Here is a 22517-nt window from a genome sequence, read left to right as displayed (position 1 = left end):
GAAGGACTGGGTCATCGAGTCAATCCTTCTTTGTTGGGGTTCGGAGACCCACTGAGTCAACTTGGTGGGTTTCTCTATTCTGTATGATTTTTTCAGGGGTTCTTGGAAGAAATCTAAAATAAAAAGTCAGAGCCAAAGACCCACCCTCGCTTAAAGGAGCGTGGGAAACACGACCGTCAGAGACCTTCTACTTCAGTACTTCGCCACCTAAGGCGCGTAGATTTTGTTTTTCTAAATTCATTAATTTTAATAAAATAAAAATGTTAAATTTTGGTTCGAGTAAAAACCCTAAAACGCGGGCGGGTCGAGTTAGAACCTTTCTCACCCACTCGCGAGTCGCGACTCGCACGATTCCGAAACCCATCCCACCTCGTTCTTCTTCCTTTCGCCCAAATTTCTTCTCTGATTTTTCTCCAAAAATTTTCTGTTTCCTCTAAGCATTGATTGCCGACTACTGATTCGGCGCTCGTTTTTCCGATTCCCCACCCTTTTGCGGGTATGCAGTATCGGACGATCTTACAATTCAGAGGTTAAAGAAAAAATTATTTTTATTTTATATGAATATATTTGAGTCTTAAATGGAATCAGTTTTTTTTTTTGTTCATTATCATTCAGAGAAATTTCTTTGGTGTTAGCTTAGTCTGTTATGGATAACATTGTCTTTGTGAGATTTCTAATCATAGCTTTTATTTTCTTCTTGATAATGTCATTTGAGGATGCTTAGAAAGCAATGATGAGTACAATGTTGTTGGGTACAATGTTGCTGGTCTCTCTGTACTTTGGTGTCAGTTTTCTACTGCTACCCTGCATAGTTTCTTCTTTAGTTTCATAGCTTGGTTTTTGTGGGATTGCTTGGTGTTTATCTCTGAGTTTTGATGTGTTCCATTGGTTTCTTAATAGGGGTAAAGTAGCAAACCAATTATAGTTGCTCATATAGATTCCCTTAAATCTCAAAGAGGAGCTTTTCTCCAAAGTTAGATATGTCTAAGTTGCTTATTGGGCATGTCCTTTTCTGGCTCTCTCAAAAATTTATTTTTTTAAAAAAGGTCTTCTGGGTCTCTCTCTATACCTATAACAGTTGGCATGTCTGAAAAACTGAATGTATATAGTTTACCAAAATTCATGATTTGATAAACCTGTGAAATTGGTCAGGACACCCAAGCATACTTTATCAAACAGCAAATAGTGCGATTGTATTTTGCTGATCACAATGTAAGAAGTCTTTGTGTGCTTGTTGCATCACCTTTAAACAAATTTCTACCTATAGATTGTGTAATATGGTGTGGGCTGATTCATCGTCATAAAAAATAATAATAATAATAATAAAAAGAATAGTGTGATCTGTTAAACTTATGAATAACTTTTCAGTCTCAAGTGTTTGGGTTAATTATGTCTTCGCCATAGCTCTTATCTCTTTAGAGTTGTTCATCTAAGTTGATTTCGTCAATCTTATTTGCTGTATGTTGTTTTACAACAATTTATTCTTTTTTAAATTATTATTGTTAACCCCATTGACCTTAAAATCAGTTCATTTTAGGTTGAAGGTCTCATTCTAGAAACCTGAGGAAGTAACTCCGAGCAAGCAGGGTTATCTGTTTTTTCAAGTGGGCATGCAGCTGACACTTTCTGCTGTTAGAGAGTTTTTGGCACATGGGACTGCCAATGTATGTAGTTTAACTGGCATTCCTAATTCCTCCACGAAAAAATTTCAACACCTAACAATTGGGAAGAGAAAGAAATCTTAAATGCTCATTCAAATCAAATTCTGTAAAAATTGATATATGAGGACTCAAGAATTTTCTCTTTAAGTTGAAAAATATAATTAAGGTTAGATCCCATGCAAACTTTTAAGAATTTTGAATGGAATCTAGACCTTATTTTGATCCCAGTCCAGACCGAGTTTGATACATGGACAATAATGTTTGTATTTCTTTGACAGAAGTTTCCATTCTGAGTGCCTTGTTTTGATAGATTTCATTTGACCAGTTAAATGAAAGTCAACAGCTATCTCTTGTAGTAAAGCTTGTGAAAGAGATGTCATGTCAGTTTTATCTGTCTTTTCTGCCTCCCTCCTTTTGATGCTTCTTTGTGCTTACCTCTCCTATTGTTGTTGGATCATTTCAAGCCATTCTCTTATCGATGACCTATATGACTGCTCTTACATCAACACAAATGACCTCGAGTACAATCTTGCTTTTCATGCTCTTTTCATGGATCTTTTCCCCACTTTTTGTTGTATTGATATTAGTTCCTTGATTGTGTAACTCATGCTGTTGTAGTTAAGAAAATCATGTTTGCTAGTGCCTTTGCCTGCACTTGTGAAATATGGAAGGCTTTTGAATTGTGGAAATACACTAGGTGTTGGTATATCTTATACTGTAGCTGTTGGTATATCTTTCCTAACATTTTTTTTTTTTGTGCCTATTGCAGCAGACTAATCAGATACAGATAACAATGGCCAGAGTACAAGTTTTTGAATGATTGAATTCATGGCCCGTTCCTGTGGAATTGTTGACCCTGGATGGGAGCATGGCATTGCTCAAGATGAGAAGAAGAAGAAGGTTAAATGCAATTACTGTGGGAAAGTAGTTAGTGGGGGAATATACAGGTTAAAACAACATTTAGCTCGACTTTCTGGGGAAGTAACTTATTGTGAGAAGGCTCCAGAAGAAGTATGCCTGAGAATGAAAGAAAATTTGGAAGAATGTCGTTCCAATAAAAAAGCAAGACAGTCTGATGACTTGGGACAAGTGAATTTAAATTTCCATGCCAACAATGATGAAGAGGAAGTGCATGTTGGGTATAGAAGCAAAGGAAAGCAATTGATGGTTGATAGAAATCTGTCTAGTGATACAAATTTGGCTGCAAACTTGACTCCTCTTCGCTCACTGGGGTATGTTGACCCTGGGTGGGAACATGGTGTTGCTCAGGATGAGAGGAAGAAGAAGGTAAAATGCAATTATTGTGAGAAAATAGTTAGTGGAGGTATTAATCGGTTCAAACAACATCTGGCTAGAATTCCTGGAGAAGTAGCACCTTGTAAACATGCTCCTGAGGAAGTTTATCTCACAATCAAAGAGAATATGAAATGGCATCGTACTGGTAGAAGACACAGACAACCAGATACTAGTGAATTATCAGCCTTCTTTATGCTGGCAGACAATGAAAATGAAGAGGTTGAAAAAGAAGAGGTTGCTCTGCATCATAGCCTGGTTGATGGTGATAGAAGATTGAGCAAAGATTTGAGAAAGGCAGTCAAGGGGATGTCTCCTACTAGTGGTTCTGAACCGTCATTTAAAAGATCAAGATTGGATTCTCTTTTTCTGAAAACCCCAAAGACTCATACACCACAATCTTACAAACAAGTAAAAGTAAATACAGGGTCCAATAAAAAATCTGGCGATGAAGTTTTCTCTGCAATTTGCAAATTTTTTTACTATGCAGGAGTTCCTTCAGAAGCAGCAGATTCCATATATTTCCATAAGATGCTGGAGTTGGTTGGTCAATATGGTCAGGGTTTGGCATGCCCTCGGAACCAACTGATATCTGATCAGTCTCTGCAGGAGGAAATTGCAACAATTAAAAACTACTACCTAGTTGATTATAAGGCCTCCTGGGCAATCACTGGTTGTTCTATACTGGCAGACAGTTGGAGAGATATGCAGGGTAGGACATTAATTAACTTTTTGGTTTCTTGCCCCCATAGTGTTTATTTCGTTACTTCAGTTGATGCCACTGATGTAGTAGAAGATGCTTCTAATTTGTTTAAGCTACTGGACAAAGTGGTGGAAGAGATTGGTGAGGAAAATGTGGTGCAGGTATTTTGTTTTATTCCAATTTTCAAGTAGTTCCTTGCCTGAAATAATCTTCTGCTAGCACTAAATTTGCTTTCTTCCTCCTGCCTCTTGTTAGGTGATCACTGAGGATACTCCCAGTTATAAAGCTGCTGGGAAGATGCTCGAAGAGAAGAGAAGGAAGTTATTCTGGACTCCATGTGCCACCTATTGTATTGATCGGATGCTTCAAGATTTTTTGAAGATAAGATGTGTAGGAGAATGCATGGAGAAGGGGCAACAAATTACGAAGGTCATTTACAACCAAATTTGGTTGTTAAATCTTATGAAGAGTGAATTCACTGGAGGAGAACTTCTGAGGCCAGCCATTACTCGGTCCGTCTCCAACTTTGCTACTTTGCAAAGCTTGCAGGAGCACAAGGTTGGTCTGAGAAAAATGTTTCTATCAAACAAATGGATTTCATCTCAGTTCTCCAAATCAGGCCTGGGAAAAGAGGTCGAAAATGTCGTTTTAAATGCTACGTTCTGGAAGAAGGTGCAGTATGTTTTAAAATCAGTGGAGCCAATATTACAAGTGCTTCAAAAGGTTGATAATGGTGAAAGCTTGTCGATGTCATCTATATATAATGACATGTACAGAGCAAAGCTTGCTATCAAGTCCATCCATGGTGATGATGTACGTAAATATGGACCATTCTGGAGTGCGATAGACCGCCACTGGAGTTCATTGTTTTACCATCCCCTATATATGGCTGCTTACTTCTTAAATCCATCGTACAGATATCACTCTGATTTTATGGCGGTAGGGGAAACAATGACTATTGATTGATTGCATATACATATGGGGTTTCTTTCCTAACTAAATATTTGTTTTATATGGATGTAGCATTCAGAGGTGATGCGTGGACTTAATGAATGCATAACCCGGCTGGAGCCAGACAATATGAGAAGGATTTCTGCATCTATGCAGGCAACGATTTCCTTACCGAGCTTACCATTTGCTGTGTCCTAAATATTTTGTGTCTAAAACTTTACCATATGAATTTCGCAGATTTCTGATTATACTTCCGCAAAAGCTGATTTTGGTACTGAATTGGCAATCAGTACAAGAACAGAGCTTGATCCAGGTGATAGCATTAAACTGCGTTGTTACTCATTTGAGAATTTTATATATAGGTGCATGAACTCATGTGGAGTATGTGGATATGGTACTTCCATTGCATCATATATAATCTTGAAGTGACAGTGATTTTTTTCCCTACTAGCTGCTTGGTGGCAACAACATGGGATAAGTTGCTTAGAGCTGCAACGAATAGCTGTACGCATATTAAGTCAGACATGCTCATCCTTTGGGTGCGAACACAAATGGAGCATATTTGATCAGATATACAGCCAAAGGCACAATCGTTTAGCGCAGAAAAGATTAGATGACCTTATCTATGTTCACTACAACTTGCGGCTTAGAGAACGCCAATCAAGGGAAAGGGTCAACGAATTCTCTCCAGACAATGTACTCGTAGAATGGTTACTAGATGACTGGATTGTAGAAGCGGAGAAACAAGCCTTGCAAGAAAATGAGGTATTCAAACTCACATTTTTTCACGTGTAAAGGGTTGTGGGAATTGGGTTGCACAGGTTGGTTGATTTGGCCAACTAAAGGTGCTTGTTATGTGCAAGGATGCACTATGTTGCATAGCATTTTAACTTGTAGGGTGCTTTCAATCCACTACATTTATTAATCCAATCATATTCAATTACAAAATCTTTTTCCTATGAGGTGAAGGATGATTCTGATGAGGGCATGGTACAAAGAATGTGTGACATAAAGCTGATTTTCTCATATTTAAAAGCTTCACCTCCATGCTTATCAAAGGAAATAATGCTACTCTTTTGAAAATGAATAAGTTCTAGTTTTACTTGGGCAAATTTGACTGACAACTTCTCATTGTTCTTTTGTAGGAAATCCTTTATAATGGAACGAAACAGCTTGATGCTTATGAGAATGATTTAGTTGATTATCAAGATGGAACTGCAGAGGCTAGAAAGGGATGCCTTGAGCTGGCCAATATGGCCGATATAAAACCCTTGGATGTTAATCCTGCAAATTCCGGCGCTGCCACTGATGATGATGATGCTGCTGACATAGATTTTCTTGATGATGATTTGAGTGATTAGTCGACTCGTATGGTTCAACTAACTCGGAAAGAAGTAATGTATCTACATGATGCTGTTACAGTAATTAGATTAAAGATGATGAGAAGTTCACTTTGTAGATTTGCCAGGCAGCTTCTCTCTTTGTAATCCAAACAATCAATATAAAGATGCCTCTTTTACACTAAAGCATGTGTCCTCCTCCTCCTCCTCCTCCTCCTCTTGTTTTACTTCTCTCTTTCAATTATTATGTGTTCTCCTTTATATAAAAGTTATTTTATGCACATTTTTGGTACCTATCTCGTGCAGCCTGAATTGCCACACTTCTGATAATCTATGACAATTTTGTGAAATCTCTTGGATAATTACTGTTCCTATCAAGGAGCTTGATTACTCTCAGTTTATGTGACAAAAGGGATGAGTTATGTTCTAGAAAAATGTTTTCAATAAGTAGCTCAATCGGCTGGGGACCATGCCTCATAAAACGGAGATCATTAGTTCGAATTCCCTTCTCCTTCTCCTTGTGATGTCAAAAAAATAAAATAAAATAAAATAAATAAAAAACTAAGTATAATACACCTAATTAATGTGAGACTTAATTTTCCGAAGTGTCTTAAATTATAAGACTCAATTTGGCGTTATGCTTTACCGTTGAGTTAATTCGGTCTTTGTTTAAGCAGACAAAACTAAACTAAAATAAAACTTTTGGGGGGAGTAAAGAGTTAATTTTCAATTTTGGATGAATTAATTCGGGTCAGACTGCCCTAGACTTTGATGTGGGCTCCTCAGTTGGGCCCTTCTATCTTTGTGGGCTCTGATAGGCCTTTATCAATTTCATAATGACTCTACAAGTCCAAAACCCTAATAACGCAGAACCTCTCTCCTTCTCTCTCTCTCTCTCTCTCTCTCTCTCCCCCTCCCTCCCTCTCTCTTTCTTTCTCGCTGTGCTCGGTGCCTACCACAGGTACCGTTACCTAGTTTCGGTCCTCTTTCTTTCTCCAATTCTTTGATTTGATTCTTGTGTTTATCTTCTTTAGTGATCGTTTTTCTAATTCTCCGTTTGGTTTCTGAGAAAACGTTGCGAAACGAAGCACTTAAAGTTTCAAACTTTTGCTTTAATTAAGCTTAGTACAACGTTTTTAGCAAATCCCAGTTGGGTTAACAACCAACTGGGATAAACGAAGCACTCATTGTTTGCTTAACAACCAAACGGAAGGTGATAACTGATTGGGGCTCAGCTGGTTTTTATTTATTTTGCTTTGGCATCTTTTCATGTTGATGGTATATATGCAAGCTTGAGTTTGATTATGTTTTTCTAATATCATTTGATTTTTTTTTTTTTTTTTTTTTTTGTAAAAGGAATGCCTGCGAACAAACCAGTGATTGGCCTTTCATGGGAACCGAAGGTGCCGAATTTGTCATCAGGAACCCATAATGGGTCTGATAGCAAATCTCAAGATCAGCCTGAAACTAGTGCACTTTGGAAACCCAATTCCGAGCTTGTTGATGGGCTTTTTGTCCCGCCGAATGACCCAAAAAAGTTAAACAAATTGATGAGAACGCAACTCAAAGATACTACTGGGAAGAGTTGGTATGTCTGTGTTTCAGCAACATTTTATTTTGGCTTTTGTTATTATATTTTCTTTTCACATGATTGGTTGCTGGGAAATGGAGGAAAGGAAATAGAGGAAAGACTTGAATTTCGTGAACTTTACTGTTTTTTGTTTCAAACGAGTTAATGAATTTGGTTATTTGGGTTTCAACTAACAAAATTCTTTCATCTAGAAGTATTTGTTTTTCTTCCTCCCTCACATTTCTTGGCAACCATTCAAGTTAAACAATGATTGGATTCTGATTTTTTTTTTTCCCCTTATTGTTTGTTGTAAAATGTACATAGGTTTGACATGCCTGCAAAAACCATCACTCCAGAGGTCGAAAAAGATCTGCGGCTACTGAAGGTACGGTGTCGTCTAGGAGTTGTTTGTAGATTAAGTCATTCTATATATCTAAACCACTATACCTAAATAGATGAACCTATGCATACATATACTTATGCATGTAGAATTAATTAAGAGCTTATTCTGATTGCCTGAATATACTTGCAGTGATTTATGGGTTATCAAGATAATAGGGATAGTGGACACACACTTACGGAATGTGATGGGTAATCCACGTTGTAGGAGTGATTAGAATTTGTAGCTTAGGCAGATCATTATACTCTAATTTCTTTTAAAAGAACTTGCCGTCTGGACTTCTGAATTTATGCTTGTGTTGACGATTGCAGTTGCGAAGTGCCATGGATCCAAAGAGGCACTACAAGAAGGGTGATTCAAAATCAAAAACGCTGCCCAAGTATTTCCAGGTTAGTCTATTTGTAATCTCTGGACTAATTGTGTGGTGTGTGACATGTTGGAGTAGTGTAAGTATGATTTGAGTGTCTTCTCCTCTTGGTGGTGTATATTTTGTTATTGCTTGGCTAGTTCTTTTAACATTTGGTTTTTCAACCATCAGGTGGGCACAGTGGTAGAGCCAGCATCAGAATTCTTCACAGGTAGACTAACAAAGAAGGAGAGGAAGGCAACGCTTGCAGATGAGTTGCTATCTGATCATACCCTTGCTCAGTACAGGTGAGATATGAAGCAGTCTTGTTTTTGGTTTAAAAGCCATATCACAGCGTGGTGTGTGGTGATTGAAAAGTAAAACATATCAATCTACATTATGCGGTTTGATCTTATCTTTCGTAGAAATGTGTTTTTTTTGCCTAGAAAGTGTGCTTTGGCTCTGCGATTTCACGGGCCAAACATGTGTTTTTAAGCAATTTGTGGAAAGTTGTCCATTTTGGAACAAAAATGACGGTTTGAAAACATTGAAAAATCCACAACTATGTTTGTTTGTGTTTTTATTTTCTGTTCAAACAAAAAAACACCCCTCTAAATCACAAGCAAGGACAATTTGAAAGGCCGAACTGCATGCCAAACACTTAAATGCATTTATAAAAATCATATTTTCATTAACTGTGTATTGAAATCACTGTTTTTTTTTTTCAAATCACACATCTTGAAATTACTGAACCAAACAGACACAATCTTGGTAGCTATGCTTTTTACTTGTAGAAATTATTCCCAGCAGAAACTTGGTCAGGACTCACTTCAGTTTGCCAAATTGGAATTTATTTGAATATTTCGAAGGCTGGTGTAATGCGAAGAGCACAGTTAATTTTAACAATCTGCGATTGTATTCGATTAACATTTTTGAATAGCCAAAATATCTCTCTATGAAATGAGTGTTCTTAAATTTGGAAACCTTTTGCAGGAAGCGCAAGGTTCGAGAGATTGAAGAAAAAAATCGACCAGCTGGAAATGATAAGTGGAAGAGAAAGGCTGGACAGTCACGGAAGCGTGGAAAGCAAAGAAGGCACTGATAGACATATCTTCACTATTTTTTTTTTATCAGATTTTTCTGCATCATATTGGTAAGATTATTACTGCCAATGCTAAGTTAACCAGAGAAAGATGTAACAAAAATGTGATATTTGTATCAAAAGATGCATGAGAAGCAGAATTCGGTGATCTGATCATGGCTATATTTTCATGTGCTGTAGTGCAATGCTTTTGGCTCTTAGTGTAGTTTGTTTCTAGATTCTAGACAAGCCAATATATGGATGATTTATTTCTTTTCTCATGCCAGTCTCCGGAGAAAACAAATGCACATGGAATGTGGTAATATTCTCCATAACTGGCCCTCCAAGGAGAGGAGAAAGGTCACACACTAGCTGAGGGAAAAAAAAAAAAAAAAAAAAGGAGAATTACAAGAATAAAAGCCATAAGAACTGAGTTGCAGCACATTTAGCCACCAAATGAGCATGAAGATATTAGCTTTGTCTATAAACTTTTGCTGCTTCACATGCTAGAATCCGTGAGAGATGCTGAAGAGTGTCCCTGGTAATAGGTTCAATCTGCCAATCATTAATCAGATTTGGCTTTTTTAAAAGCCAATGATGGCAATGAGAGAATCACCTTCCAGAATAAAAATGTCAGCTTCCAGTGATATAGCCAATTTGGTGGCTAATAAAGCTGAATCTGAGTCATCCCAAGCTTGTTTGTGAGAATTCACAGTATGCCTCAATACCTTTATAAAATTGAGTGCACTACTTGGTTCCTATAAAATCAGATTTGATCCATGGCTGCAGAAGTAAATATCTAAAAATTTTGAGGCATCTACTATCAAACACTTCCAACATTTAAAGGCCAATTGGATAGCCTCCAAATAATCCTGGCAAATATCACATCCCAATAAAATATGATTTTAGAATTGCAAAAGGGACAAAACCATACTTCAGAATTAGTAGGAGCATAAAATATGGCAATATTCTCTCTGGTTGGGAGGATATCCCAACCTACTTTCCAAAGAAAATGCTTTAATCGATATTGGAGTTTAAAACCCCATAAATTCTTCTATTCCACACCTAACAGAGGACCATGATAATATTGAGCTTTTTTTTTTTTTTTTTTTTTTTTGAATGTGATTGATAGACTGATAGTATTGGAGTCAGAGCACCCTCAAATTATCTAAATTCCAGCTTCTATCATTATGATTAATCAAATGGGAAGATAATTAATTTGAGGGTTAGCTGTAGGTTTAAAACCTGACAGTGATGGGATCCATGATCAAACCAGATATTAATGGAAACACCAGTGTCAACCACAAAACAAGAAAAGAAAATTCATTTCTAGTCCATCAAGTTTGACCCTTTAACAAATATTTCATTAACTTTTAGAAAGTACCCCTACATGACTAATAACTCCCTCTACAAATTCTTTTATTTTTATCACAACGTCATTATGAAATTACAAATGTAAGTCTTTGGGCATGGTCAGCTACTCAAAGCTAGCCCCTTTTTTTTTTATTTCTTTTATTCTTATTTTTTAAAATATTTTTAAATAAACTTTTGTTTTTATTTTTAAAATAAAAAATTATAAGATTACAATGACCCCGCCAAAAAAATGGTTGAAATTTTTTCAGAGGAAATTACTTATACAGGAGTGCACAGGAAGTAATTTGTCATTTTTCCCAAAAAAAAAAAAAAAAAAAAACCTAGAGAAGCTATGTGTATGTGTCAAAGGGTCAAAACCCATGAACTGATTTAACAATTTTTTTTTTTTTTTTCCCATAAAGGAACATACAAATAATATACAATTTATTAGACAGAAAAAAATGGCTGCAAATTGTTCAGAGGAAATTAAGGAACAAACAAATACTATACAATTTATTAGACTGAAAATTTGATAGCATGCGGTGTGCCTTTTGATAGTGCAAGGTACAAGCAAAACCCCTCGTTTTAACATTTCCATTAATTAATCATAATAACTTCAATGCATTATTCGCTTTCAGCTTTGGTTCATGGTAGAGGTTCTTGCGAATCTCCCAAACGAGACAAATGGAGATATGCATCAGTCCCTGCATAAACACACCGCAATTCTAGAGATATGTTAGAAAGTCTCCTGTGGATGAAGCCATAAGAAAGAAAAAACACTTGAGACAGCAAAATGATGATCAAATAAATAGTCCAATAAAAATATGATTATCATTATATACACCATATAATGCAGAGCATTTAACAAACTTCATCCTAATATCCTCAACAGATGGACCAAGTACTTTTGCCACATTAGACAACAAGGGTTTCTATTTGCAGTGAATCTTTCAAGGTATAATTTCAATCTCACAGTGGATGGGGGAGATGATGACAAGTAAAATCTCTTACCTAATATGATTGTCCAGATGAAAAACACCCACACAGAAACATTGAGGTGCACCAAGCTAATTGAATATGAATTAAAATGGAGCTGATACAAAGTAAGATGCACCCATAATATTTTTCAAGTGCTGGTTTAACTAGCTCTGCATGGAAAAAAATGCTTGATGCGAAGTAGCCATGATTGTCTGGTAACGAGAATGAGTTCAAATTCTGCTATGTGATACTAAGCCCCAAGTGCTAATCCAATAGAGAACAAAGTATGAAATCATTCTGAATGCAACATATTTGGAGATCATTCAACTCACCATATCCTTCCATAGAGATAATTTGCAGATCTCCTCCGAAGTACCGAGCGTATAAGCGGCTTATTGGGAGGCCATATCCATATCCAGCCATTGTGACTGAATCAGCAGTACCAAGATCTGAATCCTCATCCAGTGGGTTTCTTGCAGTGCTGTAAAGATAAGTGAAAATTTTGGAGAGGCCACTTCTTGGTATACCACCCCCCTCATCTGAGACCTATTATGTCAGTCAAACGAACTTGTTAAGCATTGCTTCAGTTGAACTGGTTAATTGAAAGTGGGATTTCAAAGTTATCAGGAAAAAAAAGGTAAAAATGAAATGAATAGAGGAGGGGGATGCCAACCCAAAAACAAAAACAAAAAAAGAGGTTTTCCTTTTTGCCTTTTTTCTTCTCTTTTTTGCTTTTCCCTGTAAGTGGGATGTAAAAAATGATACCTTATCATCACCCAGACAATTTTACAACCACCGAAGATATCATGAATGTATGCAATACAACAATCAATACCTTGATAGTAACATCTTCTATCCCATCAGCAACTACTATTCTAATAGGAGGTGCAACTTTATCAGAGTCCACGAAACGCTCTTGGACAGCACGCAAGGAGTTCTTAACCAACTCAAATACCATAAGATGCAAGTGTGTTGGAACATAACTGTTTCAAAAGCAAACATACAATTATAGAACAAACGAGAAGGCAAGTACTCTAACCTTTAAAATCTCAGGTCAATGGATAAACAAAGGTCATATCAAGGGAAAGTTTCACAGGACCACAAGGAATGGGGAGCTGAAATTTTTACTTTTTTTTAGATATTATATTTTTATCCTATAATTGTTCTACAATGTTGACATAGTACCCCAAATCAACCATTGGGTCGTTTTTCCATTTAAAAAAAGATTAATCTAGGGGTTAGTTGGGAATGTTACATCAACATTGTTAGATGAATATTGAATAAAATTATAGTATCTAGCATTTCTCAAACAAAAAAGAATGAGAGAAAAAGATCGAGAATAGGAAAGGGACGAAAAATGCAGAAACATACAAATTAAACAAAACGTGAAAGGAACAAATTGAAACAAGCCATATCAAGATGACTTACGGGAATGTAAAACGGGGATCTCCGTAGATAGTAACATCAGGTGCACTGCCATACTCGCGCATGCAAATATAACGGGCATCTTCACTGGCATTTTGTGCTACCTCCAGTGGAGACATTTTCGTATGTATATAGCCCACACAGTGAGGAGGGGGATTAGGATTATGCAACTCCACGTGTTGCCCTGAGTTTAACTCAAAATTGAAGCACATAGAACATATTTAGAACTAATCCCAATAGTAATACAATTAATGTGACGAAAAAAGATGAAGAACTAGTAGAACAGTCCAATTAATAAAGCAGTCAAGTATAAAAGCAAGGCAAGAGGAAATTAGAACTAACCAATAAGCATGCGAATTCCTATCCTTGACATGTAAAATCGATCCAGAAACTGATGAATCTCATCAAGATCCTCGTCGACTATCGTCGAATCCATGCCTTTCTTCAACTGTTGAACCCCCAAAGCCATCATGGGGACAACATTGTTGTGTCTCACCTTAATTGCCTTAATCATTTGGGTAAATTCTTTCTCATCGCTCGAATTCTTGATCTCAGAAAAGGATCTAAGGTCACGGAAAGAATCCAAATACCAATCTCGAACCTAAGAGTTAAAAAGTTTACACAAAGTGAGTACCCCACCCAAAACCTCAAAATAAACCCCATCCAACAAATCACCCATCAACTCAAACCAACACCCTCTACCTCACACAAAATGATAAATAATCAGTAAAAAGAAACATTAGTATACTAATATTAGTATAGTATGAAGCTGCTAATACAAACAATTGGCAAGAAAGAAACAGCGACCCTCAGGTATCATCATTTTGTTAACAATTTCAAAGCACTTTTCCCTTTTAAAAGCAAAAACTGTATTGATCATAGCTTCTTCTTCTTCTTTTTTCTTTTTTTTCTATTCTATTCTATTGATCATAGCTTTTAAAAAGCAAGAAAGGTACATCCATATAATGCTAATGAAACAGAACAATATGTCCTCTGGTAGATTTCAACATTTCTATTTTAAATATGTCTACCAAATGTCATAGATCGTACACAAAAACCACGGCAAAGCAATTCCATGGAGGCCGTGCAGAGAAACAAAAAATCAACACACACACATCCCTCCCCCCCCCCCCCCCCCCCCCCCCCCCCGCGTTCTCCCTTTTTTGGAGCAAGTATACAATCAAAACCCAAACAACAGAAGGAATCTCCATTTCTATTACAATAATAAACAAAAATATCTAGAACCCAGCATGCAGAATCGGATTTCAAAAGGTCAAACAAATAGTACTCCAATAAATAAATGCTGACTGTCAACTTTTCCCAATCCTCTCTTGCTACAGTCACGCGCGCGCGCGCGCGCACACAGAGAATCATAATAACAATTAAAAAAAAAAAAACAAAACAAAAGTTATCTTATGAAACTTATATCATTTCCGGTTCCATACACGAAAATCACATATTTGAAGCGAGAAAATAAAATATCACACACAAAAACCGAAAACCCAGAACTCAAATTCGGAGAGGGAAGAAAGGAAATGAAAAAACCTTCAAAACGGCAGGTTTTTCGGATAGGCCATAAGGAAGGGTCTCAAGCTCGATGGCCCTCCTTGCAATCCTAATGGGGAGCTCCTTGTGAAGGAACTGAGCGGAGATTAGCAAATTCCTGTCGCCGGGCTCGGACCCAAACTCCATCATGTACCTCAAGCTCACCCCCGTTTGCTTCATACACCCCCATCGCTGCACGTCGTCGATCAAGCTCTTCGAGAAAGTCTCGCACAGTTTCTTAGCCGCCATGCCTCTCCCACACCACCCCAAAAGCGACTACCGCAACGAGATTCCAATAACGCCACCCACATGCAAGCCAAGCACACAATGCGAAACTTGCATAGAGATTACAGAAAGTCAGTCCCTCCAAACAACCAAAAAAAAAAAAAAAGTAAATAAAAAGGCTTTTCTCCTTTCGGTATTTTCCAGATAAAGAAAGCAAAATTTGTTTATGGAGAGGAAAAAACACAGCAGATGCCAGGTGGAGCAGGCAGGGTCAGAGAATTAACCAGGGTTACAATTTTAACCACACCCCCACGTATCAGTTATAGGCGGTCCTCCCTCTCTGTACAGGCGCCACGTGGGAGTTGCATGGGCTCACAGCCGCCTGTTTCGGTAATTGGCGCCCATCGGTTGAGTCCCGCCGTTTCTTTTTCTTCTTCTTCTTCTTCTTTTTTTTTTTTTTTTTTTTTTTTTTTTTTTTTAACTTCACGGAAGACGCTCACCCAATTTGACAAAGTTTTTAAACTTTTAAATCTCTTAATTAGTCTCCTGAATTTTTAATTACTCTCAATTTAAGCCCTCTGTCAAATTTAGAGTTTAAAAATACTAAAAAATGCTAAAATATCACTGATTTTTCTTTTTTTTTAAAAAAAAAAAGTTTTAGAATTAAAGATAAAATTAAAATTTTATAAGAAATTCAGGGATATAAACGTTATGTGATGTTTAACTGTCTAAATTGATTACAATTGAAAGTTCATGAGACTAAATTGATAAATTTTAAAGTTTGAAAATTTTGTCAAATTAAATAAAAGTTCAGGAGTCTACAGCGAAATTTTTTTTTTTAATGTCTGGTCTTGTTAACGATGGGTCATGTGTTCTTTACTGTTTTCAAAAGTTAAAATTAATATTAATTTGTGATTAATTGATTATTAACATAAAAAAACAAAAAACAAAACTTATTTTTCAACGTCGTTTTAATAAAACGCACAATTGGTGTGTGGCTTCTTCAACCATATCCGTTGTTGTCTCGCTCTCTCACGCCAAGGTTACCGTGAGGGGGGACCACCACACGACTACACGGAATGTGTGATCGTCGCTCTCTCATTCACAAGGTCTTTTTTAAAGATAAAATAATGATTTGATTAATTTCATATGAGATTTCTCTTGAAAAAGTTGGAAAATTTTGATGGTGACAATTTGTAGTCGTATATTAGATTCGAATCAAGTTAAGATATAGATATGTGACTCTATAAATCAACTTTAACTCGACACGTTTAATTAAATCGGTCAGACTTCTCAACCCAACAACTAATTTTGAGTTGAGTTCATATTAGTTTTGTGCGTCATGTCAATAAATGTCAAGCCTTATGTCGTTTGTTTCAGGTTATGCTGAATCATTGATATAAAACTATATAGGTTAAAAGAAGTGCTAGAAAGACAAACAAATGAACCCAAATTTTTTTTTTCAAACTGACGTGGTAAGAGTTTTTAAATTAAAAAAAATACAATTCTCTCTCCCTTGTCTACCACTCACGGTCTACCACGTCAGTTTGAAAATTTTGCTGGGTTCATTTGTTTTGCTTCCTAGCACTTCTCTATAGGTTAACTACTTAACTCTAACCAACTAATTTTGTGTTGAGTTCATAAAAAATTATCAGCCCAAGTCATAAGAATACCACAAAAATTTATGATTTCATTTTAAAATCCATTTTTCTTTTTATTTTTTTTTACATGTCCGTACAGGACGGAAAGGGAGAGAATATATATATATCTCGTATTATTGGTGGGCTGCGGTTAATTACTTGTTTAGCACAAGTGTAATGGATGACAAGAATTCTTTCTATTTTAAAATGAAATAAAATTTATAATTAGTACATTTTAGAGTAATACTTGCAAGAGTTTTTTCTTCGCAATAAGTTGAAGGTTCCCACAAAAATACAAAGAAAAAATGTTCTTATCTAAAATATTACTCGTGATTTTATATTATTTAATAAACTTAAAAGACGTGATAATATTAACTTTATATACCATATGCATTAATTTTAAATTGTGGTCATATTATTCAAGTCTTTTTAAATGAAAACATCATTGTCGCTAGTTCAACCTAGTACTGCCTCAAGAAAATAAAAGTAAGTTTACTACTTTAGACAACCTCGTCAGCATCAATAATTAAGAAAAGACTTCCACTCGTCTAAGTCCAACCTACCAGTCTTGGACCAAATGCAGCAAATGAATCCATATGCTAGCAGCCTAGCCCTCGTATTCTCCTCAACAAAATACATAAAAAAGTTATTTTGATTAGTTTTGTAGTAAAAATATTTCTAAAAATTTTATATTCACTCAACAAAATAGATAATGATTTGTTTAACTATAACTCAACAAATTATTAGTTATACTAATAAAGAAGTGTTAGGAAGTCAAACAAATAAATTCAAAACAATTTTTAAACTGATGTGATAAAGGTTTTTAAATTAAAAATATGCAATTCTTTCTCCCTTGTCTGCCACTCACGATCTGTCACGTTAATTTAAAATTTTTTTTGAATTTATTTGTTTGACTTTCCTGCACTTTCCATATTAATAAGAAAAAATAATCTTGTTATTCCTCTTATTTGGGAGTTGAGAAAATAGATACACAAATAATATATTAAATAAATTTTTTAATAATATATTAAAATTTAGCCAAATATTTGTTTATCTAAATTCCAACTGCAAATTTCAAGAAAATTATCGATCAACTCGTAATTATTAGTGAATAGACATAAATTGTCAAAGAATATTGAACATAATCTAACAAAAAAAAGCATATCCTCGTGGGATATGGTAATTTGTCTAATTATGTGAATGGCCAATAAAGGAAGAATAAAGAAAGAAGAGGAAAAAAGAAAGCCGCCTATCCACTAACCTTTTGGCTTAATTATTTCTTATTTGCCGTCTCTTTCGGTGATATGGATGGCATCTATTTAATTGTGTTAAGAATGTATTTTTATTCAAATGAAAAATGGGAGGTTAAAAATGACAAAATTGACCTTAAAAACAACTAAATTATTCCTCTTCATTTCAAATGAAATGGAGAGGATCCAAGTTCGTCTCTTTTTGGGTTGTCCGTCCATCTTGGGCCTTGTATCCGATCTTTGTTTTAATTGAAAATTAGTTATCTTGCTAATCTTAATCTTTGATCCTATCTGATTAATGTCAAAAAAAAAAAAAAAATCAAAAAATAATTTCAGGATCTTTTACATGTATTGTATAATTCAAAATAATGGAGATAATCGATTTCATGGTCCATATTTTGTTTTGTATCATCTATGACGATATATTATTTAAAATTTTAAAATGGTGGGAGAAATACCCTCTATATGAGGCCAACAAAAGGCTCGTTGAAGTTCATTTCTCCGATTACATTGCAGGGCTCCCCTGGATCCACACCGTCTGCCAAAGGACCTCTAGAACCCCGACAAACCGAAGGATTCCCAAGAACCTGGGAGCCTAGAGGCCAATAGCTGAAGAAATCGATGTGCCACTCACGAGAGATCGATGGATCGTCACTGATGAGCCACTCACAATAAGGCTCACTCTTCGAAGTCAAAGGAGTATCCGTCGAAGTCTCCCACCAATGGTAGGTTGACATATGGAAACTATCGGATAAGGAAAGACAGTCACCTTTGGCTCATTTGCCTATTTGAAACCCGGAATCCTTGGAGAAATGATTGAAACTTGAGAGTTCGAGAAGAAGGATTGAAGCCGGGAGGTAAGATTGGCCATTCGATACGTGCCATATTTGGCCTACTTGCCTTATGGGAGATGGCTCTATTCAATATGGAAAAACCCTATGTCTAATGCATGCACTCAACTCAATTCACCCTTCATTCTCTTACCCTATTACCTTCACTAAATTATCGTATTAACTTAGGCATTAAAGTGTTCAACGGTAGATACATTATCACATCATTTAAAGTTTTTAAATAATGTGACACCATTAAATGCAACAAAATAAAATTATTATTATTAAATATTTGTGTCCTCTTTAAAGTTGTTGACATTATTTTAATGACATGTAACTATGAAGAAAAAGCACTCGCTGACTAACCGTATCTAGGTTATCACTAAAAAATTTGAAGTTTTTGTAAAGGGAAAACTATAAAAAAGCTCCCCAAACTAATACGTCGTTTGCAATAGAGCCTCATAATGTTCAAAATGTACTAAAGTAGCCCATAAAACTACAAAAATGTATCAAAAATGCAACTTAATTTTTTTTCTATTCCTATAAAATACCCATATTCTTTTAACAAATAAAATAATAAAATAATTGTAAAAAAAAAAAACCAAACATTTTTTTAAAAAAAATACAAAAAAATCAATGGGGGAATAAAAACAATTTTTATTTTTCCCTTTTGTAAATTACTTATAAAACTTAATTTCACCTAAACGGATATGAAACTTATATAACACCTATAAATAATTTTATAAATTATTCACATTATATAAATCGTATGAGCACTGATTGGCAGCACGCGCGGGCGTGGCACGCCCAGTGCAAAATTTTTTTTTTTTTTTTTTTTTTTTTTTTTTTTTAAGATCAACAGCACGGGCGTGCAATGCACGCCGCGTGCTGTTGATCTTTACCCAAATCGTATATAAACTGCTAAAAACTTTCACATATCATACAAGAAGACAAAAATTGTAACGGTTTGTGCAGCATATTCATGTGCACAGAACAGAAAGATTTGCAGGCTTTAAACGCGTGGTGGCGCGCCTTCTCAAAAGCAACAGTCCCCAATGCATCTGCCCTCTTCACCGTAATCAACGGAAATCGCTCTCCCCAAGACAAGGGTGGATTCATTTCATTTCTTGGGATCTGTGTCATGCACGTTATTCCAAACCTAAAAAAACCGTCTTTTTTCTTGATTCTTGAGGAAGGGAATCTGTGTCTTAAACTTGGTTAAACGACAAGGCCGGAATCGAGCATTCGCCGTTCGAACTCGGGTCGGCCAAAATTAGCCGTCGACGTGAATAAACCAAATGAGTCGGGGTTCCAGGCTTCCAGCTCCGGTTTAAATCTTACTTTATTGAATTTACAATTTACAAAATAATTTTTAAAAAATAAGCTTAAACGAGATTGTTGTCCGCTAACTGCCAACCATTATAATCACCAACTATTTAACCACTTTTGAAGGCGATTAAAAAAACCGTTAACTGCTTAGTGCTTATGATTATTAGTTTTAAGATTTGAAAAAATCGCTAACCATTAACCGCCTATATATATATATATATATATCATTTAATTAGGTTCATGGGCTTTAGTTCATGTTTTAAAAATTCAACTTCGTCCCATTGGCCAAAATTTTACTAGCATGCGCAAAATTTTGAGACGATCCCGTCAATGGGTGGCACGAAGAGATGGGTGTCATGTCTTATAAATATACCAACGGCGGACTCAAGGCAATTCGTCTTCCCCAAAATTTTTAAAAACTGTCTTAAAGTATACATATTTATAAATTTGTCTCCTCAAAATTATACTTTTGTCCCCCTAAAATAATATTTGTGTCCCTCTTTATTTTTATTTTTTAAGTTTTGCCCTCTCTTCCAACATTAAAAATAAAAAATAAATACATTTCAAATACCCCCATTTATTTAGTTTCCCTAAATATTCAAATGTACATTTTTCTTGGACCCAATAAATCATTGTTTAGTTTATTTTGCTATTTGTTTATACTATTATATGTTTGTGATGTCATAAGATTAAATTTAAGACTTATATGCTTTTATTTTATATAAATACGCACAAACACACATACACAGATATTATATGTATCGATATGCTTTTATATTTATTTAAGTCTGTCTTCCTAATGTATTAAAAAATAAATAAAAAATAAAAAATCGTCCCCCTTACACTCCATAAATCCTAATTCCGCCCTGATATACACACATAAAACGGCGTCATTTTAGTGTTTAAATATACAAAATATATAAAACTCTAGAAACAATATTGTTTTTTTATTTTTTATTTTGTTTTTCTCTTTTTTCCCTGCTGAAGCAATTAGACGATTTTACTAACTACCTAGGTGATTACGGTTAATAGTTTTAGCTAATAACTACCGGCGGTAACCCCATTTTCATCCATAAAATTGCATACAAAATAAAAATTTGCAGTAGTTTTTTTTTTCTGTCTTTTTTTTTTTTTTTTAATGGTCACATAATATGGAGTTAAGGACAAAACTTTACCAGAAAAAAATACACACACATGGGTCTGCCGGGCAGTAGCAGTTCAGCTGTGTGACCCGTACGAACCTGACCCACACCAGCCCATTTGACAATACGGTCGGGCCCTGATGGAGACAGAGGCAGTAGGTGGTAGTGGAGCACGATGCGTGGGCTGAGCCAGTGGATAGTCCGAGCTGGTTGGTGCTCCGTATGGGTGCCAAATGTGATGGACTTGATGTGCCTGTTTGCCAAAGGACCAAAAAAGAGTTTAATACTATTTCTCTCAAAATCAACATTCAACATTCTTACTTTTCACATTACATTAATCATTGTTTTTATTATTTAAATAAAAAATCCTTCCAAGCTACTAAAACCCCAAAAGCCTTTCTCAAATGGAGCCGATGGGTCATGACTAGTAACATAAATGGCACGAGCAAAAATAAATTGTGAAGCTAGCTCTTACACGTGGCGATGAGAGTCGTTGGAGCCCACCGGCCTAGTCACAATTCATTGCTCATATCATTATTGTCCATTTAATTAAAAAGAGGGAACATACAAGTGGATTGCGTTAATGGTGTATATGTGAGCGGTTATTAACCACTTAATAACCGTTAATTGTATAACTATTTTTGTAGGTGGGTGGGGCACGTAGACAGTCCAAACTCAAGTTGATATCTCGCACTTAGGGGTGAAATAGCGGTTGCGGTTAGCGGTTAGTGGCTAAAATCGCTAACCGCAACTGCCTAGGCGGTTAGTAATTTTACTAACCGCCTCCGCTAACCGGGTAGCGGTTAACCGCCTAGGCGGTTAACCGCCCGGTTAGCGGTTAACCGCTTTGGAATAACCGCTTTTTTTCTAACCGCTTTTTTGGGCTTTTTTCTTTGGATCGATTTTGGGCCGGGTTTGGGCCGGGTTTGGGCCGGTTTTGGGCTCACTTTAAACATTTTTTTTCTCATTTTAAACATTTTTTTTTTCCCTTTCCATGGCCATTTTAGCATTAAAAATTGCTATATACCAAAATCTTGTTGGCCACCTTCTACAAATCTGCACATCATATAATATACAAATAAAATTACAACAAAATCATCACTTCACTTGTAGTCTTATACATAAACTCACAAGCAAGTTCATAAACTCACACATAGAAATAAAATAAAACACAAACAAATTCATAAACTCACAAGCAACCAAAAAAACCAACATATATGGTTAAACTTGAAGCTTGAGGCTCATTTCAATCAACCAAAAAAAGTTCATAAACTCACAACTTATTGTTATTATTTATATATAATATATAAATATATATTATATTTTAAAAAAAGCGGTTAGCGGGTAGCGGTTAGCGGTTAGCGGATTTCCAAAACCTACTAACCGCTAACCGCAACCGCCTAGGCGGTTAGCGGTTTTTACTAACCGCTTTCAAAGCGGTTAGGCGGTTAGGCG

The 22517-nt window shown here is 35.8% G+C and overlaps 3 protein-coding genes across 7 annotated transcripts; 2 read left to right on the top strand and 1 right to left on the bottom strand.

The window, feature by feature from the left end:
* Nucleotides 1-332: 332 nt before the first annotated feature.
* On the top strand, nt 333-6134 carry LOC132168095 (hAT dimerization domain-containing protein). 4 transcript variants are annotated; one of them, XM_059579170.2, is made up of 8 exons: nt 333-529; nt 1538-1664; nt 2431-3818; nt 3913-4596; nt 4681-4764; nt 4846-4921; nt 5060-5373; nt 5754-6134. In XM_059579170.2, exons 3-8 carry the CDS (start codon nt 2478-2480, stop codon nt 5967-5969), a joined length of 2715 nt encoding a protein of 904 aa, XP_059435153.2. In that variant the 5' UTR covers nt 333-529; nt 1538-1664; nt 2431-2477; the 3' UTR covers nt 5970-6134. The 4 variants fall into 4 exon arrangements, with proteins under 4 accessions (XP_059435153.2, XP_059435155.2, XP_059435156.2 ...); XM_059579172.2 differs by having other exon boundaries at nt 1528-1664; XM_059579173.2 differs by lacking the exon at nt 1538-1664 and having other exon boundaries at nt 2434-3818.
* Nucleotides 6135-6819: 685 nt separating this feature from the next.
* Nucleotides 6820-9536, top strand: LOC132190860 (Fcf2 pre-rRNA processing protein). The gene is made up of 6 exons (XM_088513497.1): nt 6820-6909; nt 7305-7536; nt 7843-7903; nt 8230-8307; nt 8457-8572; nt 9258-9536. The coding sequence occupies exons 2-6, from the start codon at nt 7307-7309 to the stop codon at nt 9364-9366; spliced, it is 594 nt and encodes a 197-aa protein (XP_088369623.1). The 5' UTR covers nt 6820-6909; nt 7305-7306; the 3' UTR covers nt 9367-9536.
* A 1648-nt stretch (nt 9537-11184) lies between these two features.
* PDK (pyruvate dehydrogenase kinase) lies at nt 11185-15048 on the bottom strand. 2 transcript variants are annotated; one of them, XM_059597054.2, is made up of 6 exons: nt 14647-15048; nt 13444-13702; nt 13105-13285; nt 12512-12659; nt 12009-12222; nt 11185-11423 (listed from the first exon to the last, which is right to left on the bottom strand). In XM_059597054.2, exons 1-6 carry the CDS (start codon nt 14893-14895, stop codon nt 11344-11346), a joined length of 1131 nt encoding a protein of 376 aa, XP_059453037.1. In that variant the 5' UTR covers nt 14896-15048; the 3' UTR covers nt 11185-11343. The 2 variants fall into 2 exon arrangements, with proteins under 2 accessions (XP_059453037.1, XP_059453045.1); XM_059597062.2 differs by having other exon boundaries at nt 11185-11402; nt 14647-15046.
* Between the last annotated feature and the right edge of the window lie 7469 nt (nt 15049-22517).

The sequence above is a fragment of the Corylus avellana genome, chromosome 2, assembly GCF_965113065.1.
Source record: "Corylus avellana chromosome 2, dhCorAvel1.hap1.2, whole genome shotgun sequence".
In the NCBI taxonomy this organism is placed as follows: Eukaryota; Viridiplantae; Streptophyta; class Magnoliopsida; order Fagales; family Betulaceae; genus Corylus; species Corylus avellana.
The sequence above is the reverse complement of the archived record's forward strand: the minus strand, read 5'-3'. Positions and strand labels throughout refer to the sequence as shown.

Coding starts and splice junctions, on each gene's coding strand:
- LOC132168095 (XM_059579173.2), top strand. CDS start 2,478: ATGATTGAATTCATGGCCCGTTCCTGTGGAATTGTTGACCCTGGATGG. Junction 3,819..3,912: donor GTGAGGAAAATGTGGTGCAG/GTATTTTGTTTT, acceptor GCCTCTTGTTAG/GTGATCACTGAGGATACTCC. Junction 4,597..4,680: donor ATCACTCTGATTTTATGGCG/GTAGGGGAAACA, acceptor ATATGGATGTAG/CATTCAGAGGTGATGCGTGG.
- LOC132190860 (XM_088513497.1), top strand. CDS start 7,307: ATGCCTGCGAACAAACCAGTGATTGGCCTTTCATGGGAACCGAAGGTG. Junction 7,904..8,229: donor AAGATCTGCGGCTACTGAAG/GTACGGTGTCGT, acceptor TGACGATTGCAG/TTGCGAAGTGCCATGGATCC. Junction 8,308..8,456: donor CGCTGCCCAAGTATTTCCAG/GTTAGTCTATTT, acceptor TTCAACCATCAG/GTGGGCACAGTGGTAGAGCC.
- PDK (XM_059597054.2), bottom strand. CDS start 14,895: ATGGCGGCTAAGAAACTGTGCGAGACTTTCTCGAAGAGCTTGATCGAC. Junction 13,286..13,443: donor AGGAATTCGCATGCTTATTG/GTTAGTTCTAAT, acceptor AGTTAAACTCAG/GGCAACACGTGGAGTTGCAT. Junction 11,424..12,008: donor TATCTCTATGGAAGGATATG/GTGAGTTGAATG, acceptor ACATATCTCTAG/AATTGCGGTGTGTTTATGCA.